Here is a 15,170-nt window from a genome sequence, read left to right as displayed (position 1 = left end):
AAAAAAAGCAAGAGTTATTCCTCTTTAAGCGAATCACTCTTTCTTCCTCTTGATCTTTATTTGTTGTGAAGTTGATGTTAGTTTTCATCATTACCAATCAGTATTAACCAACTAAGTACATTATTGCCAAAAATGACTGTTTATTAAAAATTACATATTTTCTGTAATGGCCCTTGTTTTCTGTAATGGCCCTGTTTTTTCTGTAATGACCCTGTTTTCCTGTAATGGCCCTGTTTTTCCGTAATGGTCCTGTTTTTCTGTAATGACCCTGTATTAATGCCCAGTTTGTCTGTATTAAGCCCAGTTAGGGTTTTTAATAAAGTTAATAAAATCAAGTTGTAAAGAGTATAATACCTTTTTTTGTATTTTATTTAATTTAGTAACAAGAAACCAGCATTAAGGAACCATATAAAGGGATCATTGTTCATCCTGTTTTTCAACAGATAACTTCTTTCAACTTGATATCTTGGATATTTGGTATATTTAAAGCTTTATCACGGTGAAGTACAAATTATTATTTTTCAAACTAAACTTTCATTAAAAGAGAAGGAGAGTACATCAAGTTGGCAGCCATACATACATTTTTGTTCAGTTGGTTAATAAATGTATTAAGAAATGAGTGTATTTATAATGACCCTGTTATACATGTATGTCCTCGGTCAGTAATACTGGCCTCGGATGTCACACACACACAACTATATATATAGAGGCTAACATACGACCTGTGTGTTTATGACATATATATATTGGAAGTCAAATACCAGTGTGTAACACTGATGGATATTTCTTTGGGTTTTTTTTCTAATATATAATATATCGAATATTTGATGTCTCCACGTGTCTGTGTTGATATCAAAGCATCACTAACTATATTTTGCGATATATCAATTTAAAGATAATTATTCATTAGAATATGAAAAGAAATACAAAGTTGCACAGTTTTTATTTAGAGATGAACAAACCGGTAAAGTGTTTATTTGCAATTCCGAAGTGTTCATTTTTCTAAAACTTGAAAAGGGTAGAGATTTTGTTTGAAACACTTGAAAAAAGTAAGGATTTCTCTAAAGTTGTATAAGCCAGCCTGATGTCGTTTTCTTCTGACATCAGATAGAAGAATTTCTCTAAAGTTGTATAAGCCAGGTCGTTTTTTCTGACATCAGATAGAAGGATTTCTCTAAAGTTGTATAAGCCAGGTCGTTTTCTTCTGACATCAGATAGAAGGATTTATCTAAAGTTCTATAAGCCAGGACGTTCTGACATCAGATAGAAGGATTTCTCTAAAGTTGTATAAGCCAGGTCGTTTTCTTCTGACATCAGATAGAAGGATTTCTCTAAAGTTGTATAAGCCAGGTCGTTTTCTTCTGACATCAGATAGAAGGATTTCTCTTAAGTTGTATAAGCCAGGTCGTTCTGACATCAGATAGCAGGATTTTTCTAAAGTTGTATAAGCCAGGTCGTTCTGACGTCAGATAGCAGGATTTTTCTAAAGTTGTATAAGCCAGGTCGTTCTGACGTCAGATAGCAGGATTTTTCTAAAGTTGTATAAGCCAGGTCGTCTGACGTCAGATAGCAGGAATGAATGGCACTTTTCCTACTTCCTGTAAAAAAATGCAAATTAATATTTCAGTAAAAGAGTACAATAAAATGTCCCAACTTACATGTATGTGTCTTTTAGTTTCTACTATTTATAAAACATAATCCATAGTACCCGGCCTTTAGTTTAGACAAACAATACACGGTATCTGAGAAAGATGTTCGGTGTTCTGCAAGATCAGCAAATGATTTTATTCTACTGTTTCAGTTCAGTTCAGTTTCTTGTATATTCCTCCATTAAATGTGGAGCACTACCCAAAGGGTATAGTTTGAGCAACTATTTACACCTTAAAACATAGGGAAACAATTTATTATATTATATACAGATGACTGAATTTGGTTATAATGATCACTAAATAATAGATATCATAATTAATTCATAGGATTGTCATCATAAAGTTTTTAAAAAATATATAATGATTTATATGTGCTAGGGTGTAGGAAAATGTTAAAAAACAACAACTGCATATACATGTATTTACAAGAATTAAAATGGTCAAAAGTTTAAAATTACTTATAATCATAGCTGAGGGTGCTATACATATATCAGGAATAATAATGAAAATTTCCTGTAAGACTTATGTAAAGTTGTTGGGGTTTGGACATAAATTTAAGGTATAATATATACAAAAATTTTCTTTACAGTTTCATTTCTATATGGAGATCTTGTCATTACTCTTTTTAAATTATAACTGATATCTTACAATTTTAAAGGGAAGATTTATTTTTAAAAACTTATAAGCCGTAAAATAGTTGGATGGTATACTATTTGTAAGTAACAATTTTAAGAAGTTTACTTATACTGTACTTGTGATCAGGTTTTTTTATCCTTTTTGTGCGCAGCAAGTGCATCTCATAACACATATTTCTAGCCAGAGTTTCAATGTTTTCATACACAGTTGGGTAACAGTTTATGTCCTTGCTAGTACAGTCTATTATGAGCTGCAGTAAATTCCCTTGTTGTTTGATCTTCTTGTATGTTGACGTATCAATTTCATCCATTGTCTGTTCGATTTTTGAGCAGTATTTAGATCTTATTTGCTCTAGTTCTTTGCAGTGTAGAATAAAATGTTCTAGATCTTCATTTTCCTGTTCGCAAATTGTACACAAAGGGTTAACTTTTGGATCGAACTTAGCTCTTTTGGCTTGGAATATGTACGTTTGAGTACTTATTCTTGCTTTTATTTCTCCTGCCTTTACATCTTTACTATTGTTTTTTACACTTTTCCATATATTGTGAGCTTCATTTAATGGATTGTTCTGTATCTCTATGTATTTAAGTGATGTTTTTTCCATTTTTTCATTATGACATTCATTTTTCCAGTATTCCTTGATCTTTATTCCTACTAGTCTTTTCCATTCCATTTTATTCAGTGGATTTTCTATGTAGTAGCTACTGGATTTCAAATTGTATTTTGATAGAGTTTTTTCTACTCTGTTGATAAAGTCTTTTCCTCTTTGGTCTGAGAATACTATTTGTCGGCGCAGAATTTCACATTCTATGGTTCCTGGATTTCGAACAATATTCATGAAGAAGGTAAGTACATTTTTGTCTAATGTGATGGCAATAGGTTCTGCTCCTACCAGGGTATATACAGCCATATTTGCTGTATTATTTGGAAGTCCTTGAATTTGTCGGAGGATTTTTCTCTCTGCCAGTTCTAGCATATCCTTTTCTTTTGCAAGTAAGTTCATCACCTCAAGTCCGTATATGCTTCTTGGTACTGCATATGTTCTCCATAGCTTGTATGCAACCATGGGTGAGAATCCCCTTCTGACATGTAACCCAGCTCCAAGAAGGCTGTATATTGTTGCCCTTCCGGTTCTTATTCTTTCTGAGATATTTGCACGGTTTTGCTCGTTTCTTTTGATACCTAGATGTTTGGTTTCATTGGTTATATTGATGTCATTGTCTTCAAATTTCAACGTTGATATGTTTGAGCCTTTTGCATTGTATAGAAACGCTTCAGATTTAGTTGGATTGATTTTGACTAGATCTCTGCTCGTATGGTGTTGTACGATGTCTAATATTCCTTGTGCATCTGCAGTACTATTTGCCAGGACAGCAATGTCATCGGCACATGTTGGTGCAGGGACTTGTATATCACCAATACATGCTCCAAGTCCACTTTTTAATATGCTATCAAGTATGACGTTGTTGTAGCATTTATATAGCGTTGTAGATAGTTTTGCACCTTGTTGAATTCCTTATACATATTGATAATTTAAACAGTATTTGATTGGTTGAGACTATCCCACGTGTCATTAAAGAAATCTTTATATCTCCCTCAGGCACGGAAAAAAGGTGAAAAGTGTTTCCCTCAATCAAACGTAAGTTTTTGCTCTACGTCTATTGCTTCATGCAAATGCTTATTTCGTGACAAGTGAACTTTTTGCGACTTTTTTTTAAGGTTTGTCTATCTTTGTTCTGTTATCTCTTTTTTATTGCAATAATCAAGAAGAAACATTTATTTCATTTTCTTTTTGTCAAGATATTGTTTTGATTGAAATGTCATACTCATTGGTACGTATCCGGATTACAGTATACAGGAAGTGAAAACAATAGATTCTTACAATGGTGGTTTTATGTACAGGAGTTTGAAATGTCGGTATGGAAAGTCAAATACGAAACTCAAAATGCATCATTGAAAGTAAAGTCTCCTTTCAAATAATTAACTAAATCAACGAGGGTTTAAATCTTTTTTCATTAATTATGAATTAACCTTTTTACCAATCTTAAAAAAATCATTTATTTCTGATTTAAATTTTTTTTTTATACAAATATAATGTTTCCTTGCATTTTTCACATCAAACAGTAGAACCTATGCTAAAAAGTGAGTCTGTTCTTCTGTGCAGAATGTATGACTATGTTGTAAAAGAGACACATAAAAGACCCTTTAGTTACTTTAACCAATTGAACCCATCACCATCAATCGTTATTCGTCCATATTATCTCATTTTATCCACCATCAACCAATTCAAGACATTACCCTATTCAATCTTATTTAAAGTCAGTTCTATTTAGACTATTAGGGATTTTATCTCTGCGTTGAACACCAATTGGTGGCCTTCGGTTGTTATCTGCTCTTTGGTCGGGTTGTTGTCTTTTTGACATTTTCCCCATTTCCATTTGCAATTTTATCGCTTATTCATCCATATTTATAGCGAAGTTACAAATGTCATTCACTTAGATTGATTTCATATTTTGATGTGAGTTTCTGTTGCCAATAGTTTTCTAGCTATATGTATTTTGTATTTTACATGATTAGATAGTTATCAAAGGTACCAGGATTATAATTTAGTACGCCAGACGCGCGTTTCGTCTATATATAGGAATATCCCTCTTACACAATTCTCGATCTGCAAATTGATTGTGACAAACATTAACGTATGAGAAGCATTGTGCAGAAGTTCGAATATTAACAAAAAATGGCTGATTACCGCTAAAACGGAAATAAAAGTAAAAGGGAAACTACACAAACTAAAGGGAAATCCAGAAAAGCGATTCGGACGTATGATATTTATAAAATGACTTTTTTGCAACAATACCACTTCTTACTATATAAAACAATCCAGATTGGGGTTTGAATAATACTTACTCTCTTCTTCCTCGATGGCTGAAGATCTTTACAAGCCTGAGGCATTTCGAAAACTGAGGGGTCTGTAATGCCTTCTGTGAGTCCCATGAATCCCATATTAAAGACACCTTCTGTTGTATGGATACTTTCAGATAATGGGGCGCAGTCTTTTGTCGTCAATGACATAGTCATTTGGCCACCAGGAAATTGAATCAGATACATGTCAAAATCAACCGTGTCATTAGGTAAACCTTTATAGCTCGCCATTATTTTATCAGAAGCTAAAAAATAGAAATAACATCATTTCGAGTTCAAATATTTTAGAAATCTGGATTCATTATCGGCATGATCGGATGATTACTAGAAAAATATCAAAATTGCGTAAATAAAAAGTAAAAAAAATAGTAAAAACATAAAACAAAACTGCTGCTGCTATTATACACCAGAAAATATTTATTAAATTTTAAATCTGGTACCTTTTGTTAGCTTTTATTCGTGTGTTTCTCTGTCCATTATGTTTTCCCATTATTTGTATTGTAGTCCTGTCATGTAATGTGGTCATTTTAATGTTATATTTAACATTAATTGACATAAAAGCGGGGGGTTGGCATGCCACAAAACCAGGTTCAACCCACCATTTTTTACTTCTTAAAATGTCCTGTACCAAGTCAGAAAAATGGCCATTGTTATATAATAGTTCGTTTCTGTGTGCGTTACATTTTAATGTTGTGTTTCTGTTGTGTCGATGTTCTCCTCTTATATTTGATGCGTTTCCCTTAGTTTTAGTTTGTAACCCGGATTTGTTTTTATCTCAATCGATTTATGAATTTCAAACAGTGGCATACTTCTGTTGTCTTTATTTATACTCATAGTAAAGTATCTGATGTTCATCTTTGTTTTGCCTTTTCATCCATTTTTGTTCGTTCATTGTATTTCCGTTCCTTTTCTACCACAAATACCTTTAATCTATCCTTTGGTATCTTAAAGTTTATTGTTTCAACTTATATGATGACGGGGATATAATAGGGATGTCAGCCGAGAGTTCCAAGGTTTTCAGCTACAATGACCAATAGAGCTAGGATTTCGATAGTTGCACTGCCAACTGTTGTTTTATACTTGTGGGGCTATTGCATTGATATTTGCAAAATATTTAATGTTAAACAATTTCAATAGTTGCAGTACATATCATACATTTTCTCAAAACCTACATTTGAACATGTAGTCTATTCGAATCTAAATATAAATGCTCAACTCAGCCAAACATTTTACATTTTCTTAGCCTGTATACAAATAAGTTCGACAATTTGATACAGACTGAGACTGAGTGTATATTTATTCACTTTTATTATGCGCCACCTACGATAGTAGAAGGGCATTATTTTTTCTGGTCTGTGCGTCCGTTCGTTCGTCCGTTCGTTCATCTATTCGTACGTCCGTACGTCCATTCGTCCCGCTTCAGGTAAAAGTTTTTAGTCAAGGTAGTTTTAGGTGAAGTTGGAGTCCAATCAACTTGAAACACATGTTCCCTATGATATGATCTTTCTAATTTTAATGCCAAATAAAAGTATTGACCCCTGAACATGTACAATGATAGTGCGAGTGGGGCATCCGTGTACTATGGACACATTCTTGTTTTATAAAAATAAATATTCAGAAAGGTGATACATGTGACAAATGTCCATGTTGTACTTACGTGACATACAAAACTTTCCTCCTACGGGTTTAATGTCAAATAGTAATTGGCTAACAGTGCACCTTCCATATGAAAGCTCATATTGTTTTCCCTAAAATGGGAAAGACATGGATTGGTTCACGGCAAAACAAATTGCACATATATATATATATAGTTTTAATATGTATAGTTATATATTTTTTTTTAGAAATTCCTAAGTTACGTCACTTTGTGCGTCGATCTCTTCGGTTTACTTATAATACGTTTTGTGCCTTTTTGATGTGCTGATTTAGGTTGTTTTGTATATTCGATTTTATTCTGTAGTTAACATGTTTAATATATCTATTATAAAGTCATTTCTATAAATTTACTGCTTGAAGTATGAATTATTCTAAATAATAAGGATTTTCTTATCCACGGCAGATAACCTTAGCCGTATTTGGCACCACTTTTTGAAACTTTTGGTCCTTATTTTGGCTTTCGAACTTTTTTGATCTGAGCATTACAGATGAGTCTTATGTAGACAAATCGCGCGCATTAAATTATAAGCCTGGTACCTTTTGATTACTATTATGTGTGTGTTTCTCTGTACTGTATGTTCTCCGATTTATCCTGTCATGTAATGTTGTCATTTTGATGTTATATTTAACATTGCCATAATAGCAGGAGGTTTGGCTAGCCATAAAACCAAGTTCAACCCACCATTTTTTCCTAAAATGTCCTGTTCAAATCAGGAAAATGGCCATTGTTATATTATAGTTCGTTTGTTGCTTTTTAGTGTTGTGTCGTTGTTCTCCTCTTATATTTGATGTGTTACCCTCAGTTTTAGTTTGTAACCCGGATTTGCTTTTTCTCAATCGATTTATGAATTTCGAACAGCGGTATACTACTGTTACCTCTACTTATCAATACAAAGTGCAAGAATTTAGAACAGTAATTGCTGTGCTTCATCTAAAAGTCACAGAGAGACCTCTTGCAGAAAGCAAAACTCATGTCAAACTTCAATTTTTTATCAAGCCCAAAAAGTAGAATAGCAAAAATACTATTGGAAATACAATAAAAATTCAAAACGAATAGTCCCTTATCAAAATGGCAAAAGAAAAATCTCAAACACATCAAACGAATGGATAACGACTGTCATATTCCAGACTATTTATAGGCATTTTCTCATGTAGGAAATGGTGGATGAAACCAGGTTTTATAATGATAGTAAGCTAATCTCACGTTTATAAAAGTCGCATTAAGTTCTAATATATTAACTATCGCTATTTTACACAAGTTTCATTTTGTCTTGCTAACTAATAATTTCCTTTTTCAGCGGAGTCGAGTGATATCAAAAAATATCGCTAAAAACTAAGGGGACACGTTGCGTTGCTAATGAAATTGACATGAAATTGACAACGTCGTCATAGGTAAAATAGTGATACACAGATTATCATTCGTCCTCTCAACTCGATTGCTTTTCTCACCTTCGCCGTACCGACTTAAGCGAGAAAATTAATTTCGTTGAGATGATCAACGATAATCTATAAATATCACATTGACATACCAGATTGTAATCCTGAAAAATCTCTTGGTGAGTTGGATATCGCCCGTAGTAGAGTGTTCCAGAAAGGTAGCCCCTTCCTATAGAAGTATCCATTGCCCACTTATCATAAAATGCCTGCAAATGAAAATACAAAATTATTTTATGTTTAAAAGAGAGACGAAAGATACCAGAGGGAAAGTCAAACAAATAGATAGAAATCAAACTGACAACGCAATGGCTAAAATTAAAAAAAAAACAAACAGACAAACAACAGTACAGAAGACACAACATAGAAAACTAAAGACTTAGATACACGAACCCAATTAAAAACTGAGGGTGATATCAGGTGCTCCTGAAGGGTAAGCAGATCCTGCTCCACATGTGGCACCCGTCGTGTTGCTTATGTCATTACAAATCCGGTAAATACTAGTAGTCTTATTCGGTAGGTCACATTCGTGAAAAGGGAAGGGTATTGTTGTTACGACATAAGAAACATATCCAATATCATCTGTGAATTATAATATATATATTCGTCCCGAATGTTTTCCGATAGAATGTGGTCGGAAAAGGGTATATCATTTTTCAGTGTTCCTCAGACAATACGCACCAGATCTCTTTTAAATTTAAATTTCTTTTTGTTCGTATAGTGACTATATTTTGTATGCGTAGGATTTGAATCCTGGTTCATCTTTTGCCTCTTGATATCCAAGGTTATTTGGTGCCGAATGGACAAATGTATTCCGGTGCAATGCGAGGAGTCGACTGTAGTTTAAAAGAAATGAGCGGGAAGTTGCATCTATACCCTAGTCCACACTTTGTACTCATACCCTTATGTTCATATTAAAAACAAATTGTGTAGTTCAATATAAGCCTTCTTTTTGAACAAAAAAAAGAGGTAAGAGCCAAAGGGCAAAAATAATCATAAGTCGTATAAATCAGACATCATTAATTGTGACGTGAAATAACGACGAAAGTTAAACATTAAACTCAGAAAATAAAAGATCGAGTAACAAAAACAACAAAAAGAATCGGCATGATTTCAGGTGTGTCGGAAGGGTTAGCAGTTTCTATTCCATAAGGGTCCCTTATCAAATTGCAGTTTTTAACACATGGAATGCTAACTCAAATAATGTCAGTCGTTATATTGCGCTGATCTCCGTCTAATCTCCGATTGCCATATTAGCCTCGATAGGCTATAGGCCGCTAAAGGGCACTGAATTCTTCGAGTTATTGTAATGCAGGTTAGTATATTTGATGAGCCTAACTACCTGTACCTAATTATTAAGTCTAGGCATCACTACAGTAACAATTTAACATATTTTCCTCAGGTAAAATGTTTAAGGCTCATACCCCAAAATGAAAATAACGTCATGTCATTGGTTGAATTTTCATTGTTTATGACATTTTTAACCAATCACGACGTTCTGGTGTGCACTTTTGAAAATATTACCCAGGATGCATTAGATTCTTAAACGGCGAATTATATCAAGCGTTTACAATAAGTTGACAATTTTAACAATTACAATCGAAGGTATGTCAAATGAAACAAATCCTCCTAAATAAAAATAAACAAACTTAAGATACGTAATAGAAAGATTTTACATGAGACAGGTATAATAAAACACAAACAACACAAACCAATTAGTAGGTTACAAATTATAACGTATCAAAGAATGCTCGCAGTTTCTATATAAAAGCAATCTTAAATTACTAGTACTTAAACCTGTTGGTAAACAAAATAAGGGTTAAGCGCAAGATCGCTTGCAGTAATTCATCGAATATTTCATTCAACAATGTCATAAACTGTAAAGTGTAAAGTCCGTAATAAAACAAAATAAGAGAAAAAGCAAACGCAACATTGAACCAGAGACATATGTCTGTCTAATCGAAGTATATCTAGAAATCCATTTTAATATGTTAAAAAGCAGCACTTACCGTCATGGCACACGGAGTTCCATTATTTTTCAATCCAATTGACATCCCAATCTGTCCCTCAAGTTTTTGTGGCATACAACACGAATAAGCTTGGCCAAAAATTACTGAAAGACTAAAAACAAGTAACAATTTCTCCATAGTTTGTGTTGATGATATTTTGTTCAAACACAACAGACGCCTAAATACCAACAAATATGTTGACTCTTATTACATTGGTTACATACATGTACATGTATCGAACTACGTTTTATTAAAACAAATCGGACATGGTGACGGAAAACGGATATCTTGTTATTTACAAGTTTTAGACTATTGTCATTTTGAAAGAGATGTACAATGTATTTGATTTACGTTTTACTAAAATAATATTGCGAAGAACAACAATAATACATGAAGTTCATTTAAAAACATATTCATTTTGTTTATTTTCTTTTGTTACCTCTTCTGACAATGTCATCGGACTCGGGATTCTCTTAAACTGAGTTTTACTGTGCGTATTCTTTTCGTTTAATTTTTCTACATTGGCTAGAGGTACATGTATAGGGGGAGAATTGAGAGCTATAAAAAAAACATATTTAACCCCACCACATCTTTCCGCCTGTCCCAAGTTAGGAGCCTCTGGCCTTTGTTAGTCTTGTATGATTCTTAATGTTACTAGTTTCTTGTGTATAATTCGGAGTTTAGTATGACGTCCATAATCATTGACCTAGTATACACATTTGTTTAGGGGCCACCTGAAGGACGCCTCCGGGTGCGGGAGTTTCTCACTGCATTGAAGACCCATTGGTGGCCTTCGGCTGTTGTCTGCTCTATGGTCGGGTTGTTGTCTCTTTGACGCATCCCCCATTCCCATTCTCAATTTTTTCCAGTAGTTTTAAAAAATAAATGTTCTACTGTATTCAGTTTAACATATTCTGCCTACGTGAATTTTAGAGCTTGTAATTCAGACAAGCGGTTTGACGAACCAAATTTGTAAAGTGTCAATTTCATTTATATAGTCCGCCAAAAGTAAAGCACCACCTAAATATAACTGGCAATTTTGTTTTTACATTTGCGAAAAGTAATTGGCATGGCAAATGCCGGAGGCAGCTCTAGGAGCGTAGGTAACTAGTTTTATGTGAACAACACCGTCATTGGTACACTTTCACAACATCAACTTGACACAGGATCTGGAAATAATAGACTAAGGTCCGGATGACCCGTTTAACAACCCGTCGGGATTAAAGACTGCTTATTCGTTGTTTCAAAGCCGACCTATTGACTCCCACAGCTTAGCCTCCAGGTGGTCATGTTAAAGTTCCCACAGTAGTTCGAGGCAACATAAGAGCACGTCGTGTTGTCAATAGACCTTCTCTAACAGCCAGACACCGTATAACCAGGTTTCAGTGGGGCTAATGACCATTGACGTTTGAACATGAGAAGCTGGCAAAACATTCATTGATCAGATGATACTAGTAGTCGGTTTATGTTACGACCAGTAGACAAAATAATACAAGTTTGGAGGGGAAATTGAGCTGCCTATGATCAAAACAACATTTTCGCAACGACTGTATTTGGTGCTATTGGTGTTACAGTATGAAATTGTTTCTCATAACTTTGTAAGCTGGGTATGCATATTCTTCTGAGTAACATGAACAGACAGAAATTCAGGGGTTCGGTGCTTTTAAACCTTGTATTCCCTCATTTTGACAATCACTCTATTGCGTCTTGACCCTTTTACATAGACGACAATGCTAGACCACACACGACAAGGATTGCAATCGAGTACGAAGACCAAGAAGTGTCTCCAGGCATGAACCCTATCAAACATGTCTGGGATGTCATTGGCAGAAATCTCAACTGCACAGATCCACCACTGTAACATCTTGGCGATTTAAGAATGGCAATTGTTGAAAAATCATGCAGCTTATCCAGCTGTTATCTATCTTATATTTTTTTTAAATCAGCAGAAAAACTTACAATTTAATTGCAGTATATAATATATTTGTTCTCATGTTAATGTAAGTATAATATCATTCTCCGCTGGTATTTCGTATTTTGTATTTTGTATTATTATATATTATATGCATCATATTTTCTTTCATGTACACCTCTATATTTATATATATTATCTATCACTTGTAAAAAATCTTATATTGGCGAATGAAAAATATGTGTATGTATCCTATAAGGTGTATTGCTTTAATTTTGGAATAAAGTATTATTATTAACTTTTGGCGGACTGTATACATATATAAAAAAAAGATGAGACAACTCTCCATGTACATGTATGACTTATTCAGGTAAACTTGAAATGTCTCATTTATTCATGTTAACTACATGTATATATAACAGATTACTTTATTCAACTAAGATGACGAGGTACGAAATCCTAGCCCATAGATATAAGAAGATCTGGTATGAGTGCCAATTAGACAACTTTCCATCCAAGTCATAATTTGTAAAAGTAAACCCAGTTTTTCACCAATAATTTTAAAATATATAATAAATAGAAAGACACTTTGAAATGGCAACACAAGTACTGGCCACTAACAACTATAAAAGAGGGACGAAAGATAATAGAGGGACAGTAAAACTCATAAATCGAAAATAAACTGACAACGCCATTGCTAGAAATGAAAAGGACAATCATCAAAAATATATAGATATTTATAATATATCATGTGGCACTATTCCGACATATATACAAACGCCTAACAAGTGTACAAAATAACACCAATATTCAGAAAAAAAAGGGAAGGGGGTATCGAGCTTGCCTCCCTAGAGTGTCTTGCACAGTCGTTGAAAAAAAATATATATGAGCAATAACTAGAAGGCGTGTCGACTGAGGACTTCGACCATTATACTTTTTTGCAGACCTCGTCTTGCTGATCAGTTTTGAATATTCAGCAAATATGGCAAAAGAAATAATAAAAACGTCATTAAAGGACAATGACTCGAAAAAAGAGTTGTCTGACGCTTTTGATCATGTTGACTTCTTTTTAGATCTTATTCTGCTAACATTTGTTATTTGAAGTTTCTCTCTATCTATGTTTAGGACGAAAGGCAATATAAACACACATAAATGATAAAATAGTTTATTTCAGTGCAATTACTCATGAAGGACAGGTTTGACTAAACGGAAAAAAATAGTGCTCAACATTCTGAACATATTCTCCTGTCGGATTTATTTCTCATTTTAAAGGGGTGTTCGAAATAATAGACCAAACTTGCATGTTACCCCTATTTGTTTTATTTTAGCCATGTCTGCCATCTTTGTTGGTAGGCACGGTCATAGGACACATCTTATAAACTAGATACCCTAATGTGGTGAAGTCGGGTTAAATTTGGCGAATATGTTTTGTGAAAGCTAACAGACGACGAAGGCTGACGGACGCCAATTGATGAGAAAAAGTTCACTAGGACCTACGGGTTAGGGGAGCTAAACATTATGTAGAGGTGTTAGGGTTATCATCATAGAGGCTCCCGCAGTGTCAAAAACGACCTGCGACCTCCGAGCTTTTTAGAGGCGACTTCCGACCTGATGGCCTTCTAAAAACGACCTGCGACCTGTAAAATTTGGAAAAAACGACCTCCGACAGACTTCCGTCCTCTGTGTTGGGGAAAAAACGACCTGCGCAGAGCTCCAGATAAGAATTCACAAATTGGGGTTTTAACCCACCATTTTCTTATGTAATTGGGTGATTAAGTTTTTTATTGCATTATCAATTCAAATTCACCCCTCAAGTTAATATCAAATTGGGTTTTTCACCACCAAGCTCCTTAATGTATTGGGTTTTTACATCAACACAATATTGAATATTTAGGCAATATCAACCTCAGATGTTTTTCCATCTTAAATAATTGTTTCTTTCTTTGTATACCTGCTAGCTATTTTATTTGGTTTATTCACTGAAGAGCAATTGTAGGTTTAATTTGTGTCCAGTTTCAAACCTTCTGCTAGTTTTGTATTTTCTCACAACTTATATAAACTGTAAAAAATGGATATGTGTTTTCACAGGCACTCATCTCAGAATATTTTTTTTCACAGGCACTCATCTCAGAATTTTTTATCACTCTTTAACCGTAAAATGAAAAGAAATAGTATATAAACTCTAACTATACTTGAATATGTTTGTTTTATTCAATTTACTTAAATCTGGGTTAAGTGATCCCTTATTAGAACTTTTGGTTTCCGATGCTTTCCAACTACATATCATGATTTGGCCATTCACTTTTTCCAACTGAGTTTGTTTTTGACGAAACCCCGTGTTTATTAGCAATGTTCTCGATAAGTTACGCAAACACGCCCGTGCGTTAGATGGACGCTTCCTAAAATCACTGGCTGAGTCTTGTTATCATCATAACTTTCCCTCAGCTATTCAAAAAAAGCTGAAAACATGCTTCTATTCAATATTTTTACTGGACATTCACTTTCGTTTTAATTCAATGTATGTTATGATAAATCCCGAGCAATTCGAAAAAAATATGTCAAAATGACACACGCTAATTGGATAAATGCCGAGAAGATCGAAATGTTTTCAAAAACATGTGTACCTTTGGGCAACGGAAAATTCCAGCAGGGACCCATTTCAGCTACTTGATGCAGGGATCTATTTTTAGAACAAAAGGACATTTCCAATTATAAATATTATACAAATAGATTTACGCGACGACTAAACAGAAAAGGGTAAATAATGAAAATGGTAGCCAATAAAAGGGTTGAGCACTCATGGTTTTGGCATATAATTGGGTTCCCTTTGAACTAATTGGGTTCTTGAACCCTACAATGGGCAATTGCATTGGGTTTTTTATCATTTGTATTGCGTGATCACGCAAATACGCAGCTTATCTGGAGCTCTGCCTGCGACCTGTACATTTCCCT

General features: G+C 34.1%; 1 protein-coding gene across 1 annotated transcript; it reads right to left on the bottom strand.

Annotated features, from left to right (window-relative positions):
* Positions 1–924: 924 nt before the first annotated feature.
* Positions 925–10,561, bottom strand: LOC143057954 (uncharacterized). Its single transcript, XM_076231424.1, has 5 exons — positions 10,307–10,561; positions 8,393–8,506; positions 6,865–6,955; positions 5,193–5,452; positions 925–1,598 (listed from the first exon to the last, which is right to left on the bottom strand). The coding sequence occupies exons 1-5, from the start codon at positions 10,442–10,444 to the stop codon at positions 1,563–1,565; spliced, it is 639 nt and encodes a 212-aa protein (XP_076087539.1). The 5' UTR covers positions 10,445–10,561; the 3' UTR covers positions 925–1,562.
* Between the last annotated feature and the right edge of the window lie 4,609 nt (positions 10,562–15,170).

Source organism: Mytilus galloprovincialis, chromosome 13 (genome assembly GCF_965363235.1).
Source record: "Mytilus galloprovincialis chromosome 13, xbMytGall1.hap1.1, whole genome shotgun sequence".
Lineage (NCBI taxonomy): Eukaryota > Metazoa > Mollusca > Bivalvia > Mytilida > Mytilidae > Mytilus > Mytilus galloprovincialis.
This window is presented reverse-complemented; position numbering and strand designations above follow the sequence as displayed.

Coding starts and splice junctions, on each gene's coding strand:
- LOC143057954 (XM_076231424.1), bottom strand. CDS start 10,444: ATGGAGAAATTGTTACTTGTTTTTAGTCTTTCAGTAATTTTTGGCCAA. Junction 8,507..10,306: donor GAACTCCGTGTGCCATGACG/GTAAGTGCTGCT, acceptor TTTCATTTGCAG/GCATTTTATGATAAGTGGGC. Junction 1,599..5,192: donor AGCCATCGAGGAAGAAGAGA/GTAAGTATTATT, acceptor ATTTTTTTACAG/GAAGTAGGAAAAGTGCCATT.